Raw genomic sequence first — 15,013 nt, forward strand, 5'->3', positions numbered from 1 at the left:
ACTCAAAATCAGTCACATTCAAAAACATTGGACTGCCTTTGCTTTTAAAAACTATCACTGAGAATATCATCATATCTAACTAATGTGATTACTAAGTTAACACATAAATAATGTTGAAGAGTTCAAATTTCATGAACAAATAATTGTATGATGACCAAATAAAAAAGTAACTCATATTAGAGCATACCACAAATGTCTTTGTTATAGCAGAAGATGTTATCTGTCGGAGTCATGTGCATACACAATGAAATACAAAAAATAAATAAATAAATAAATAAAAAAATAGATTTTTTTGGGGGGGGGGAGATAAAAAAAACGGAATTCCGCGAATTAGCGGAAAAATCACATCCCTGCATAAAGCAGGAAATGCTGCAGAGACACGAGTGCAGGCTTTGACACACACAAACCAGCTCCAAATAGCACAAGGGCAGCAGCAGCACTCGGCCGGAACCCACAAGGGCGAAAGGAATCGGAGCCGTCCCAAGAAATACTTGGCCACGGGACCCACAGGCTGAAATCTAGAGGTTGGGCTATACCTGGAGGAAAGAGGAGAGGCTGGCGCAGCACTGGACTCGGAGGAGGAGTCTTGTCGGTGGTCCGGACGTGTCCCAAAAGGGACAAAGTAAGCGCTTCCATTTAAGCACCAGAGGGAGCACAACACCACTTAGATCAGCACTGAAACTTCAATGCTCTTGTTTTGTTAAAAAATATATATATATTATTGTCAAGGTGAGCATAAAAAAAACTCAAGAGTTATGCAATATGTAATGACTTTTCGTTGAATAGACTTCTCAGAATATATATTTTTTTTATATCCGTGGCGAGTAGCTCTCACTTGACCACAAAATGGACAGTAGGGTTTGATTAATTGGTTTTGAAATGTCATTTTAAAACAATTCAGTGCAATACATCGAATTTCATATTCACGGCCACATTTCTGTGTTACAAATAGTGAAAAAAAAATCATCCAAGCAAATTAAATAAATGATTCTGCTAATTGATGTTCTTGGCTACGCAAGTTTGTTTGACTTCCTTGCGTGAAAGGAAAGCTGAAAAACCAGCTCAACTGTATTTGTGGTTTATCAGAGGTACCTTAGTTTTGGCAGTTGTTTAAACGGGACCGGTTAAATTTGAGCACAAACACATCACCACTTGTCAGTGTGTAGACACTCGGGCGACAACATCTTTGCTGTTTTTGTTGTTTTTATTTACTTCCCCTCTTGTAAACGTTTTTTTTTTTTAGTTGTAGAAATTATAGGTCACAATGGTGTGAAGTTGATCTTGGTCTCATTTTTTTTTTTTTTAGATGACAAAAACGTTGCATTTTAGACATGACACCCACTATATGTGATTTTCAATGCTTGTGCATAACACGACATATGCAAATAATTGAACAACCCTCCACGAGTCAAAGTGTTAACGTGCATGAATCGGAGCAGATAAAACAAACAAACACACGTCGCGTACCCTCCGACTATTGAATACAGATAAGGAAGGCTGTTGTTATGGCAACCAGAGCAGCTCCTACAGCAAATGAGCAAGATGGTCTCACCCGAGCCAAACCCAATTGGGCACAATTGACACATGGCAGCCCCCAACATTGCAACAAGTAATGATCCAACCATTATCACAGAAACGTCAACAATACTGTATTTTCTAACAGAGCTATAAAAAGTGTGGGCGTTCCATGTTGCGATGCAGTCAAAATGGGAAAAAAAAATCAATCTAAATGAAGAACCTTTTTAGTGCACCTATCATTGAGACGTGGCCTACAGCTACGAATCCGAAAATGTGTGCTTCCAATTTGCGTAAGCAACAGCATGACCGTGCCCCGGTAAACACAGCGAGAACAATAAAAGCACACTTGGATGAGTCGTGGAAAGACTGACTTGCAACAAGATGAACTGCAACAAACAATGAGAGCTCGGCCGTGGGCGCAAATTCCCGCAGATGCGCTCGTAAGGTTTGACAGCGCGACTGCTGCGAGTGTCACTTTTGTTTCGTGACAAAGTTCTCAGTGCGACCATGATCGCTGCAGTGAAAAGAATAGAGCGCCTTCATTGTCATTGTGTGGTACAGGAACAAAGAAATTGGGGTGCCACTCCAAGTTTGGGTTTTCTTAAAATGGAATAGAAAAATAAATAATATCATCATAAACTCCATAGTAACAAGACAAAGTTAAGTGAGAAGAAATGCTAGCTGTTGCCGTGGAAAAAAAGGGTTTAGCTTAATATCGTGAATATGACCTGATCTCAGGTGCCATTAAAGAAATCATCATGCTTAAATAAGCTCCAAACCTAATTCAGCAGGCAGACAGGCAGGCAGGTGTCCTCCTTTAGTGGCCCTGCCCCCCCCCCCCCCCCCCTGCTGTGCTCAACCTTACCTTCCTGCCCCGCCATATCCTTAATCCAACCTCACCTCCCTCCCCCTCAACTCCGCCCTGATCTGGGTCACCCGTCATGCCTCCACTAAGTGCTGCCGACATTGGAATGTCACCATCTATTTAGCGGGGAATCGCTGGCAGTGTGTCTCAGTAGGCCAACCTTGCTTTAATCCTGAATCCTGAATCCTGTGCGTGTGTGTGTGTGTGTGTGTGTGTGTGTGTGCGCGCGCGCGGGGGTTTATGTCACATCATGGGGGAGCATTTTCTGGGTTTTTATCATCCTTGTGGGGACCAAACCTCTTTTTGAGGGTCAAAACTTGGTTTTAGAGTTTAGGTTTGAATGAGGTTACGGTTGAGGTAAGGGTAAGGAATGGGGGTAGGCAATCATTTTTGATGTTCGGGGTTAGGGGGAGGGGCTAGGAAATGCATTATGTCCCCACTAGACATGGAAACCCAACTGGGTGTGTGTGTGTGTGTGTGAGAAGTAACTTTGTATGGGATTTCTTTCACTTATTTACTTGTGATCATTTCATTTCATTACATGTTGATCATGTTTTTGCAGCTTTTGATGACCCTCTTATTATAGATTTTTTGATAGGTTCATTTTTAAAAATAAAATATCATTTAAAAATTATAATCGTGTTAGAGTAACTTAAGTCTGCATGTGTGTGATGAGCAACAAAAATATACAGAAAATGAAACATTCAATAATCATTCAAATAATCAAATCAATGGAGTTAACTGATGAATGAACAGTTTTTTTAAAGAATTTTTTAAGTTTAGAAGGATTAAAAGCATCCAAACAGGCAAATTAGGGCAGAATTGGATTGATGTGGTGGCTGGTGGCTTCCGCCTGCAACGCCTTCCGGGCACTTATTTGCCCCACCCACATTGATGTCAGCGTTCCCATGGTGATGCAAACCCAAAGGGAGGGAGGGCCTGTTGCGGTCAGCAGGGGACGCTGGCAACCGAGAGTGATCTTTCGCCATGTTATGGATACGGAAATAGGTCAGTGGATGCTCCAGGCCTCTTGCTGACAAACGGGAGGCCATCTATTTAAATCCATCAATAAATATACTGACTGCTAGTTGGATCTTGATGTTGGGAGGCAGCTCCTTATTTTCATTTTGGATTCTTACGTGACGGGTGTGCTCAGGCAATATTGTTATTACTATTTCCACATATAGCACTGGAGCCTTTCATTCCATTTTGACCATCGAGTGCTGCTTCTAACAGAAGTATTTAGTCACTCCAGCCATCATGATCATCCATGCTGACTGTTTGCATTGCACACTGCAGCCTTATACGTCTACAGGGCCTTTAATTGATGCCCCCGCAATGCATGAGCCAAACCCACAGGGACTGTCAGGCTGGGAGCAAACGCATTGTTAGCATGTTAATTATAGACAAAAAAAAAAAAAGAAAAGAGAAGAGCATTCAGAGGCACGGCTAAGTTTTGCCACTCGCACGTGCACGTAGTTTTTCCTGCTGTGCAGCTCAAACAAAAGTTGTTAGACGACAGGAAACGAGCACTTTCTGCTGGTCATAAATATCTTCTTGTTCTCCAAGCATGAGACCCCAACTTCCCGTCTCCATGAATGGCAGGACTAATCTGGTAGCCACTTAAATGAGTCATGGGAAAAGCGAGTGTGAAATGTCATGAGTCCAAGAAGTGCAACATATACCGTCTGGCAGCAGGCCATGAGCCCCCCCCCCACCCCCCCACCCCCTCCATGACCAAAATAACTTCAACTACGGGACAAAGTGCCAGGAGAGCTCGTGCGAGACTTGCAGACTCCTTCCTGTGAGTACGACTAAGATGTTGCCATCCTGATGACTAACACATGCATTTCCTTAACAACAAATGTTACTCATCCAAAGAGGAGGGAATCCCTTCATGACAACATGTAACAAAATGTATATTAGTCGAGGCTATTGGTGGAGGATCGGGAACAAGCCAAGTAAATGACACTCCCTCAAAAAGCTTGAGTGTAATTGCCTATAGATGAAAAAGAAGGTGTCAAAAGACGACCATTTGTCTAAAAAAAAAATATTATTATTATTATTTATTTTTTTTTTTTTTTTAAATCAAGCTCCTTCACTCACAGCTGCTAAGATGCGACCACGTGGCTGAAAAGCAAATACACTCATCAGTGGATTTAGGGTTAGGGTTCAACTAAATACATAATAAGGCAGGTGGCATCCGAAACAATCAAGCGACGCGTGAGCTTACCAGACTGGAAGCGCTGCCTGCACCGACGATGCCGAAGCGTCTTGCCTGGATGGTCTCTAAGAGAGGGACGGAAAGCGGTTGCAAGATCTCATCAACACAAAACATACAATTGGCATGCTTGTTTTTGTTGAGCAATGTTGCGTGTGAACGTGTTGTGAAGTTGACAACGCCATATGTTCTTATTCATCAATAATAGACAGAGTACTTTTGATTAATAGCTGCTCAATGTACTGGTGTCTACAAAACCATCGATATTTTCAGCACATTCACATCATTTACCACAGTCAGACATTATTTACTGTCAATAGAATGTTGACTTTCAGTCTCATTTGCCCATTTTTCCATTTTCAGTGGACCTTCGAGTTCACCGTGTAGCGAGCGGTTAACGTTTCTCTATTCCATCACCTTTTTAGAACTCATCTTAACACATCTAACTAGATTGTAAAATACAGCTTTACCATTTAAAACATTTATTAAAAATGCAATTGATTCGATATTTTATTCAGATATGTTCTATTGTATTCCGTGTTTATTAACTCTTTGACTGCCAGACGTTTTCAGAAAAGGGATGCCGTGGGTGCCAGCCGATTTAAGCATTTTGACTGATCTTTTGACTGATCTTTCAAGGTCCACAGAAAATTATGTGTTTGGACTATGGAAACACACATACTACCAAATGAAAGATTGGACTCTCATCTTTCATCAGAAAAAAAAGTTTGTTTCTACCTTATTCCGTTTTTGAGTAATCAACAATAGAAAATGGTTTGTTTCACCTCTGTTTTGAAACAAACGTCTTTTAACGTCTTTGGCACTCCTCCATAGGATTTTACTAAACCTTATTTAACGTTTTTGGCAGTCAAAGAGTTAAAGTTGTTTTTAATCACACTGCATTTGTGTGTTTCAGGGATCCTGTTTGTCAAAGAGGTGATGTTGAATGAACCCCTACAAAATGGCGACCCCTCGAGAGAAGGCGCAATGCGTCTCATGGTTTATTGAAACAAAATCGGATCGGCAGACTCAGCGAAACTACAGAACTAAGTATGCAAGAAATCCACCATCACGTCCGACAATTCGTGCATGGCACAAGAAATTTATGGAGACAGGGACAGTGTTAGATAAAGGAAGGAGTGGGCGACCTTTGACCTTTGACAAACAGAATCCCCGAAACACACAAATGCAGTGTGATAAAAAAAAAAAAAAACTTTAATAAACGCTGAATACAATAGAACAAATCTAAATAAAATATCGAATCAATTGCATTTTTAATACATTTTTGAAAAGGTAAAGAGACTTTATGGACACCCTGTAGATCAAATAGCTTATGAAACGGATTACAATGACACGGGAAACAAATGTCTCCATGACTTTCAGTTTCGAGCCGACTTCTCGACTTCCAAAATGGCAGGCAAGCAAATTCCGCTCACATGATTAAAAAGGAGCTGAAGCAGGCTTCCTAACGGTCCTCTGAGGGAACGCAACATAACAACAATGCGTCCCGCCGGAAAAATGGCCGACAACCCTGAAGAGTGACGACAATTGATGATCCTTTTACAGCCAGCCTCGCTCGCGCTTACTTTCAAGGCCGATCGACCAGACAGATTATGTTAGAACTCCTTGACTGGGATACTTTTACAACTTTAGCGAAGGCATTTTGGGAGAGAAAAAAGACCAATTGTTTACCCAGTGATTACAAAATTGTTTAGCGTCATCGCTCATCTCGCCAACTGCTAATGATCCGCTGAACTTGAGTTGTTGTGATGATTTGTGACGTTCTTGGAACTGCCCGTTGCGGCTGCGTAACACTGATGATTTAAAGCTTAAGGCACATTTGCGCGTTTCCCTTCTTTTGGGACAGTCAGGATGTCGTGCGCTGAGAATCCTGCTGCGGTTCACCGAGTGAACAGAAAGAGTGACTCGGGAGAGCAAATAGTTTGGCGACAGCGTTTGGACTTTTCATGCTTCTGCGGCAAAAGAGGAAAGGACGTCAAAATGGAAATAGGTGCTCTCTCGTCCAAATTTGCTGCAAATATACACTCAACAATATCCTTATTGATCATTATTGAATGCAAAAGAATTCACTTTTGCTGGAACATGTCGTTTGTGAGCAAAGTCGTCCGCTGCATATTTGTTAGCCCATCCTGATAATGTCTTATCGGCTCCTCATTAACTCGAAAGCGCGTCTTTCAAGCTTCCCAGTTTTGAAAGCTTAAACAAACACACGCATCCTCCCGAGTCCCTGGGAAGGAAGAACGCGGATTTTTTGCTCCCCGTCAGTTTTGACCTCCTGGAGCAAAGCGCACGAGGTCATGGGGGCAAAATGCGGGGAGGCGGTTGGGACGGAGGGCTGGATTTTCGGGAACTGGCCTAATCCTCAGATTGGACTTGATCATTGGAGACACAGGAAATGAATCTGAGCAGCTTGATAAACCTCGCCTGCCAACGGGCGCAATCCGTGTGTTTTGTGGCGCAGCATTTGATTTGAGCTGCGCTTCAAACCCTCGTTTGAAATTAAACATACTGCATGTGAGATGATGAAAACAATCATATTGCACAAAAACGGCAATCAAGTACTCACAATATGTACTTAATTAGAAATACAGACAACGTCTGTTAAAAAAAAGGAGAAGAAGAAATACTAGCACAGGTAAAAGTACTGATTCAACTCCTTGAGTAAAATAGGAAGTACAGTACACGCACAATGGGGGGGGGGGGGGGGGATTCTTTACACAAAACACTGTAGTTTCCCTCCTAATAGCTTTTCCATGCATATAATCATGACAATGGAATAAAATACAGCTGCATGCATGTTTTTTTCAGATTAGATACATTTTGAATGCCAGAAGCTTAAGATACAACACATTCGCCACAAATCATTCTTGGAGACGACAACACCAAACAATTCTCTTAAATAAAGCCTTGGATAGTGAATATTTTGCTTTTATGAACCAGATACGTCTGTCGTCACTAATGCTACCTGCTTCATGTGCCTCCACGTCACTGCCGTTTCTGTTTTTTCCGCATTGTAAGACCCCAAGATCTCAATCAATCAAAATCTCAGTCGCGATTGACTCTACCTCTCGACGTTATCCTTTTTTCTTCCTCATCATGTCACCTGCATTGATAAAGTAAGGGGTAAACAAATTAAAAGTGATCTTTTATTAAAAGTAGGGACTGAAAGTAAAAAGTCACCAGAAAAAAATGAATATTCAAGCAAATTAAAAATAATAAAACAAACTTAATACTGTGTTACTTTTCACCATTGACGACCGACGTCATCTTCGGTGAGCCACTTGACAGACAAGGCAAGCCTCCGTCGCCATCTCCTTCACCTTCAGCGCACCTTGCCTCGCTTTGCTCAGCGCTCCGACGGCCACGAAAACACACCGCAAGCGAAGCGGACACACCTTTTGTGCAACAGCCTCAAGTCTTCATGTTAAACATTGATCGTGCGCTGCGCGTGCTGGACGGCAGTTCCGCTTTTCTCACTTGAACTCACGGACGGACGGGTTTGCTGTGTAAATATGAAACACGTTGGCCAATCTGGGGCAGCAGTGAGAGGGACAGGTGCGGGATTTCAGTCACATGACAGACCCGAGTCAACGAGTTTAGGACTTGCTTGGATAAAACGTATGAAAGCCTCGACTTGACTTGGCTTTGATGCGACTCAACTTGAGCCGAGAAGCAAGTATGGACGGAGCTCTGAAGAAAACAAACGGCGCCGTGCAAGGCTGACCACTCAAAAATGAGAGACGCAACCACGTCAAAACATCCAACTTTATCCGTCATTATAAAACCCACAAAGACATACGGACTAAGTTACATCAGTTTAGCTCAGCTGCTTGTCAAAAATGAGCTAAGCGTCGCGTCTGCTACACATTCAGTTAAGATAAGATCCACTGATTGTCACCCCCGTCTAAGTGGGGCCAAATTTGTTCTCCGCATTTGACCCATCCCCTGAGGGAGCGGTGAGCAGCAGCAGCGCCACGCTCGGGAATCACGTGGTGATCTAACCTCCCAATTCCAACCCTTAATGCTGAGTGTCGAGCAGAGAGGCAATCGGTCCCATTTTTATAGTCTTTGGTATGACCCGGCCGGGAATTGAACCCACGACCTCCCAGTCTCAGGGCGGACACTCTAACCACTCGGCCGTTAATGAAACAATCGACTCGCAAGTTGCAAAAGTGACTCGCTCGCACCTCTGAAGAGCTCCGACTTGACACTCTCATGCCAGCAACACCTGCATTCGACTCCTGACTGACAGCAACAAGCAGCAATGTTGACTCCAAAACAACATCCCTCCCTTGAGCGGGCTCGGCCGTGCGACAGCCACGCTGGACTCGCCGTCACTCCCTTTGGGAGCCCGGCAGCAATCTGCCGCTGCCCGCCAACAGCCCGCATGCCATCACCGGCCTCTCGCCACGTACGTCACTGTCGCCATTCCAAATGTTGCATGCAGTAAAGAAAGACTATTGAGTCAGTGCGGGTAATATTATATTTGATGTTGAGACTTTTATAGACTATTGGGGTATGCTAACAATCTCAGTCCGATGCTAAAAATATACAAATACATTGACTAGTGGGCATTTCCCAAAACGTTTGTCCATTTAGTGCAAGTCATAATGCTCAAAAGGTCATCAGGACACACACCAAAAAATGACAAATCAAACTCAATCAGGATTTGATGCAACAGAAATGAAGGTGCATTGCAGTAAATGTTCACCTCTTAACCAGTATCTTACCATCTGGTGTTATAGGCTAGTGATTCTTTATTTCTGTATTTGAGGGCAGTTGGGGGTGATGAAAACAAAAGACGATATGAAACGTGCAATGTAAACACAAATGGCTGCACAACCGGTATCGGGGCATGTGAGCCACAGTACGTCAAAAGCAGTAGGATTGTGGGCCACATGAATTCAGCCCTCGGATAAACGCTATCCAAGAATTTCCACAAGCAGATTGGATCCTCCCCTCAAGATTCACTTTTAAAGTTTGACACAAAACGTGCGAAATACGACTCGGAAGATTCAGCAGCGACAGTGAGTGCGGCTTGTGAGTGGAACAAGGAATGCTGAATAATTGCTCTGTCCTGAAGCTCATTTGCAGTCACGGCCGAATGTGGCGGTGGCAGCGAGGGAAGAAGAGGCTGAGAAAACACGCGTGGAGGCTTTCCTTCATTGCTAGCACAGGAAATGAAATATAGTCGTCTTTCGCCTCTTCTTTTTACACGGCTACCAGCGCTGTGACATGAGGTCAAAGGTGACTGAAAAGGAGTCAAATATTTCATTAGTGCCAGTCAGTATGCGCCATGTCAGTGTTTCGCAACCTTTCACGAGCCAAGCAACATCAAATCCCACGACAAAACACCCAGCAAAAAATACAGCTAATGTTTTTATGCTTCTCATTTTACTCACAAACTGATTCATTTTCATGACGATGTATGCAAAAAAAAACTTTGAGAATCTTGGCTGACACGCTGAAGGAGACGACTAGCTTGTAATGGTCCCCCGGGAGGTGACAAAACTGCCGTCAGCACCAGCGAGTCTCTGCTTCGGGCTACATGCTGACAAGTCACATGAGGTTATTTGGCTTGCAAGTCACGTTCTATTTGTAAGTATTGACACCGACCCGCATCACATTGTTGAAGCCAAATGAGCCTCAGGTATGAGAACATGTGCCTATTGTTGCATGCTGTGTTATATGCTTGCTGCAACGCGTGCGCTAAGCTAACACTTAATGACCGTAGCATAGATGCTAGTTTCTATTAGCTGACCCGTGGGGTTTTACAATTTATGGTAGCATTTAGCTTGCAGACTTTGGTTTGAATAACGTTTAGGTTAAATATTTTGCAGTTTAAATATACATTGTTTAATCCACTTTTGGTGTCAGTTTTATTGTAAACTTCTGCTGGGAGTTTTAAAATAAACAGCTTGAAGCAAGTACACATTTTATTTGAAGAACTGCATTGGTGAGAGATTTTGCCGTTATAAAACAGTCTTTCATTTGTTGACAAAAAGAACGGGAACAAGCGCTAAGGAATACTTGAAGTTTGACGAAATAAGGTGAAGCATGTTTTAATAAGGACGAGTAAAACGATCATAAAATGTCACTTTATATGGCGTCACATTCAAAGAAATAAGGCTGCGAGTGTCATTATGACATCAAGGCTGCTTATATCTTTAAACTTCTTGTCGTACTCGTAACTCACCGCCCTATTACCAGCCATCATTAAAGCAACGTTTTCATGCTGCTCTATTAACGTTAGCATTTTAACACTTGTAAGGCTGGTGACCGCAAATGGGAATTGAACACCGCGGCCAGACTGCTTTCTAATGAGGAACAAATTGGACGACACGCAGCATCCTTTAACTCTTTGACTGCCAAAAACGTTAAATAAGGTTTAGTAAAATCCTATGGAGGAGTGCCAAAGACGTTAAAAGACGTTTGTTTCAAAACAGAGGTGAAACTAACCATTTTCTATTGTTGATTACTGAAAAACGGAATAAGGTAGAAACAAACTTTTTTTTTTCTGATGAACGATGAGAGTCCAATCTTTCATTTGGTAGTATGTGTGTTTCCATAGTCCAAACACATAATTTTCTGTGGACCTTGAAAGATCAGTCAAAATGCTTAAATCGACTGGCACCCACGGCATCCCTTTTCTGAAAACGTCTGGCAGTCAAAGAGTTAAGAAGTTCTCTATGCCCCGGTGTGCTACTAACCTGATTATATTTGGACATGTTAATGCCGTCGCCCAGACTTTGACCCCGCAATCGGCCATCTTGGCAGACGTATGCAATAACAAAGAGTTGTCAGCCAAGAACCATCTTGGTTCACGCAGGCTACTCATGCATGTCTTGTTTGTTTCACAGAAACCGATCATTTTGTTCGCATTCCACTTCCTGGTTCAGGAAGGATGGATGATACCACATTGACTCGCATTGGTGAAAATATTGGACATGTAATATGGGGTGAAAACAAATACACTACGTACATACATGTGTGTACTATACTTTTGTGTGTATACACACAAACACGCACGACATACATATCAACAAAGTACTGTTCATAATATGTATGCATGTCCAATCCTATCCTATCCAACCATCACGGGAAAATAAAGTAAGAGACCACAAGACCACTGGAGTGTGGACCTTTGCTATTTCGCCATTTCTTGCAAATAAAAGCGCCAAATGCCACAGGGTGTAACATCGCATTCTAAGCCCACCCTGTACAGAACTCAAACAGCGACTGTATGAAAAAAAGGCCTTCATGACTCCCAGAGAACACGGACTCTCTGTCACCTCCGGCCACACCTCTTGGTTTTCTTCCCGGACCTCCGTGTGAATAAATAATCAAGTCATTCAAACGCATTCTCGCCCAAAACTGAAACTCACGGTGCTTGACCGGCAAGAAGAAGGTTCTTGATGAGGCTTCGCGCCACTTTGGCATCTGCTGTCAATTAGCATCCGCACAGGAAGTGTTAGAGGTCACCGTCATGATGACCGGTGGCCACCGAGCCTCTACTGTTAACTCGGAACGTGTAAATGGAAGTTCCAAATCAAAGCATCGAGGATCGTATACATTGCAGCCTTGGCATCGTTCGTGCGGCGGCCGCAGAGATTCCAGCAAATGTCCCGAGAGCTCGCTTCAACTTACAACGGAACACTTATTCTCACAGTCTGTCGCCGTACAGTCAAAAGCTTTTATCGACAGGTAATTGCAAATTTTGCAATTTCATAAATAGTGCAAAGTATACATGATTTTTTTTATTCAAATAGTATACAACAAAGTTTTCTTTCCTTTTTAAATAAAATAAGTAAATACAGCTACCAAAAAAAGATATGATTCACGACACTGTATAGAATGTTGCCTGCATGTCATGGTCATGTTAAACGTAACATTGCATATACAGTTCATAAAGGATTTATAAATCGGGAATGGATTATGTATTTTCATTATTTCTTACAAGAAATTTAGTTTTGGATCAAATTTGAGCTTTGGCCTTGTCGGCCACACTATAATAACATTACTGGTACATCATTATTATTATTATGTTGCGCTTGGCTTTAGAACGGACATTAATATTCTCGACATGAATAGTCTTGGCAGCACGGTGGCTGACTGGTTAGCACGTCCGCCTCCCAGTGCAGAGGACGTGAGATCGAGTCCGGGCTTCGGCCTTCCTGGGTGGAGTTTGCATGTTCTCCCCGTGCTTGCGTGGGTTTTCACCGGGTACTCCGGTTTCCTCCCACATTCCAAAAACATGCATGGCAGGTTAATTGAACACTCCAAATTGTCCCTAGGTGTGAATGTGAGTGTGGTTGTTCGTCTCTGTGTGCCCTGCGATTGGCTGGCAACCAGTTCAGGGTGTACCCCGCCTACTGCCCGAAGCCAGCTGGGATGGGCTCCAGCACCCCCGCGACCCTTGTGAGGAAAAAGCGGCCGAGAAAATGGATGGATGGATGAATAGTCTTTAAGAAGTGTGAGAAAGCAGTCGATTGTACGTTATCAAAAGAGTTCATACTGTACGTATTCCCGCGACGCAATATTTGAATGGCATCGACATCAAATGCATTACATCGGATCTCTACGCTCAGGAAGCAGCTTCAGTAAGTGCAATGAGCCCAAGTGATGCTGCAGTGGACAGCTGAAGCCAGCTCGGCAAGCTGGCGGAGGCGGACGAGCGATGCCACCTTTGCCAGCAGCTTCCATTAAGCGGGCGCCGTCCTCCATCAACTTCTTGCCAATATGCCGCAGAGTGGCTGCGAGCTTTTATGACCGCAGCTTTTTTTACGCCGACAATGACTTCCTGCACTTGGACGGACGGGGCTTTGGAGTCACTAGTCTAAATATGTTATTCTGTTTAATACGAGTGAAGCAGCAAAGTCCAGTCTTGCTCGGGTCTCGGGTAACAACCAACACAGCGCAGCTTCGGAAAACAGGGGAGCTGTGATTGGTCGTTGCCTGAGCAACATTGATGCCATCTCCAGTCGACAGCAAGTGGTAAAATGGCCGCCCCCTGAGATGGAGAAAAACACGGCTGGATTTTGCTGCATAGCTCACATTCCACAAATGTAATATGAATCTGAATGTCATGTTTAGACTAGTGAGGTCACATAGAACAAATTATTTTCAAGAAATGTTGAAATTGAATTCCACTTTAACAAAAGTGGATGAGTATACCAAATAGCACTGCCAAGTTAACGATCGTGTACACTAACAAGAAGGCAAATTGGCCAAATTCCAGCCTCCCAATGATGTCAATGAGGAGCTGCACATCCCACACACAGTAGAACCCTTGCCACTCATAAAAGTGGGGGGGTCGGGGTGGCAGGTAGGTTGGGGAGGTTGCGTGTAAATCACGTCTACGTCTATTGATCAGCACTCAGGCAGAATAAGCACGCTATTGTGCCAAGCTCCATTGTAGCCTACTTTGAAGGAGAGTTTATTTCTTTTTTTTTGGGGGGGGGGGGGTGGGGGGTGACCCAAGAAGGAAGAAATCCAGAGGGTGAGGGAGGCAGTTTGTATTTGTGCTAAGGTCATTCTCAGGCTGCCGGGTCCTCAAGGGACACTGAGGCGTCACGCAGCCTTCCCCTGAGGTAGAAAGCAGATGGCAGGGGATTAGCATGCAGAGCTAGCAGGGGGTCCCTCCTCCTCCTCCTGCCTCGATCCAGGACGCTCCAGAGGGACAGAAATCGATAAATGGCATCCCACAGCGTGGCGATGGAAAAAGCCTGAAAAGCTGGTGGCTTTGATTCCGCAACAGACGTAAGTTCTCCGTTGTGTAGTGAGAAAAACAGGCCTGCATACGCTAGTGGGCGGCGGCGTAGACATGACAACAGAAAAAGATAACATCGGGCTGCAGTGCAAACTTTTGAAGTGCGCGTCTGTCATGCCTTCGTTTCCAAACACAGTCAATCGAGACCAATTATACTTCTGTTTTATGTCGGAACACAAGTGAACAGGATGTCTTTGGAATGACAATGTATGCGCTGAAAGGAAGTGGATGATGAGAAATCGAGTCATAGCAATCAGGGTTTTGCCTTTTGGACTTCAGCATTTACTTTTGAACTGGTCACTAAATGGGGGAGGTGGAGAGACGCCGTCCTTCCTTGGAGGTCGTTCACATCTGTCGATGCGGCAAAGCAATGCCAGTGGCTGCCTCTCCTACCGGGATATATGAGGAGATTTAGTGAGCCAAGCAGAGACTGTCAAGTCCCACCGGACGTCCACAAAAACCCCCACCCTCACGGTCCTGTCAGATCAGTTAGGCAGAGGTTTTAAAAAAAAGCAACAAATTGAACCGTTCCCTCAATAACAGACAATTATCACCATGGCAACGCCAATTACAGTGGTGTGTTCAGGTCAAAGGTTCGGTACTATTTGGGCCATTCCCA

The 15,013-nt window shown here is 43.7% G+C and overlaps 1 protein-coding gene across 6 annotated transcripts in view; it reads right to left on the reverse strand.

Annotated features, from left to right (window-relative positions):
* Positions 1–15,013, reverse strand: part of LOC144053256 (uncharacterized) — a 42,620-nt gene that overhangs the window by 22,892 nt on the left and 4,715 nt on the right. For 5 of the 6 annotated variants that reach the window (XM_077567562.1, XM_077567554.1, XM_077567538.1 and 2 more), the window contains exon 2: positions 4,617–4,672. The exons of the other annotated variant lie outside the window; for it this stretch is intronic. In XM_077567562.1, the coding sequence (XP_077423688.1) occupies positions 4,617–4,672 (56 nt within the window). The remainder of the gene's footprint in view (positions 1–4,616; positions 4,673–15,013) is intronic. 6 annotated transcript variants of the gene reach the window in all.

This window comes from Vanacampus margaritifer, chromosome 1, assembly GCF_051991255.1.
Source record: "Vanacampus margaritifer isolate UIUO_Vmar chromosome 1, RoL_Vmar_1.0, whole genome shotgun sequence".
Lineage (NCBI taxonomy): Eukaryota > Metazoa > Chordata > Actinopteri > Syngnathiformes > Syngnathidae > Vanacampus > Vanacampus margaritifer.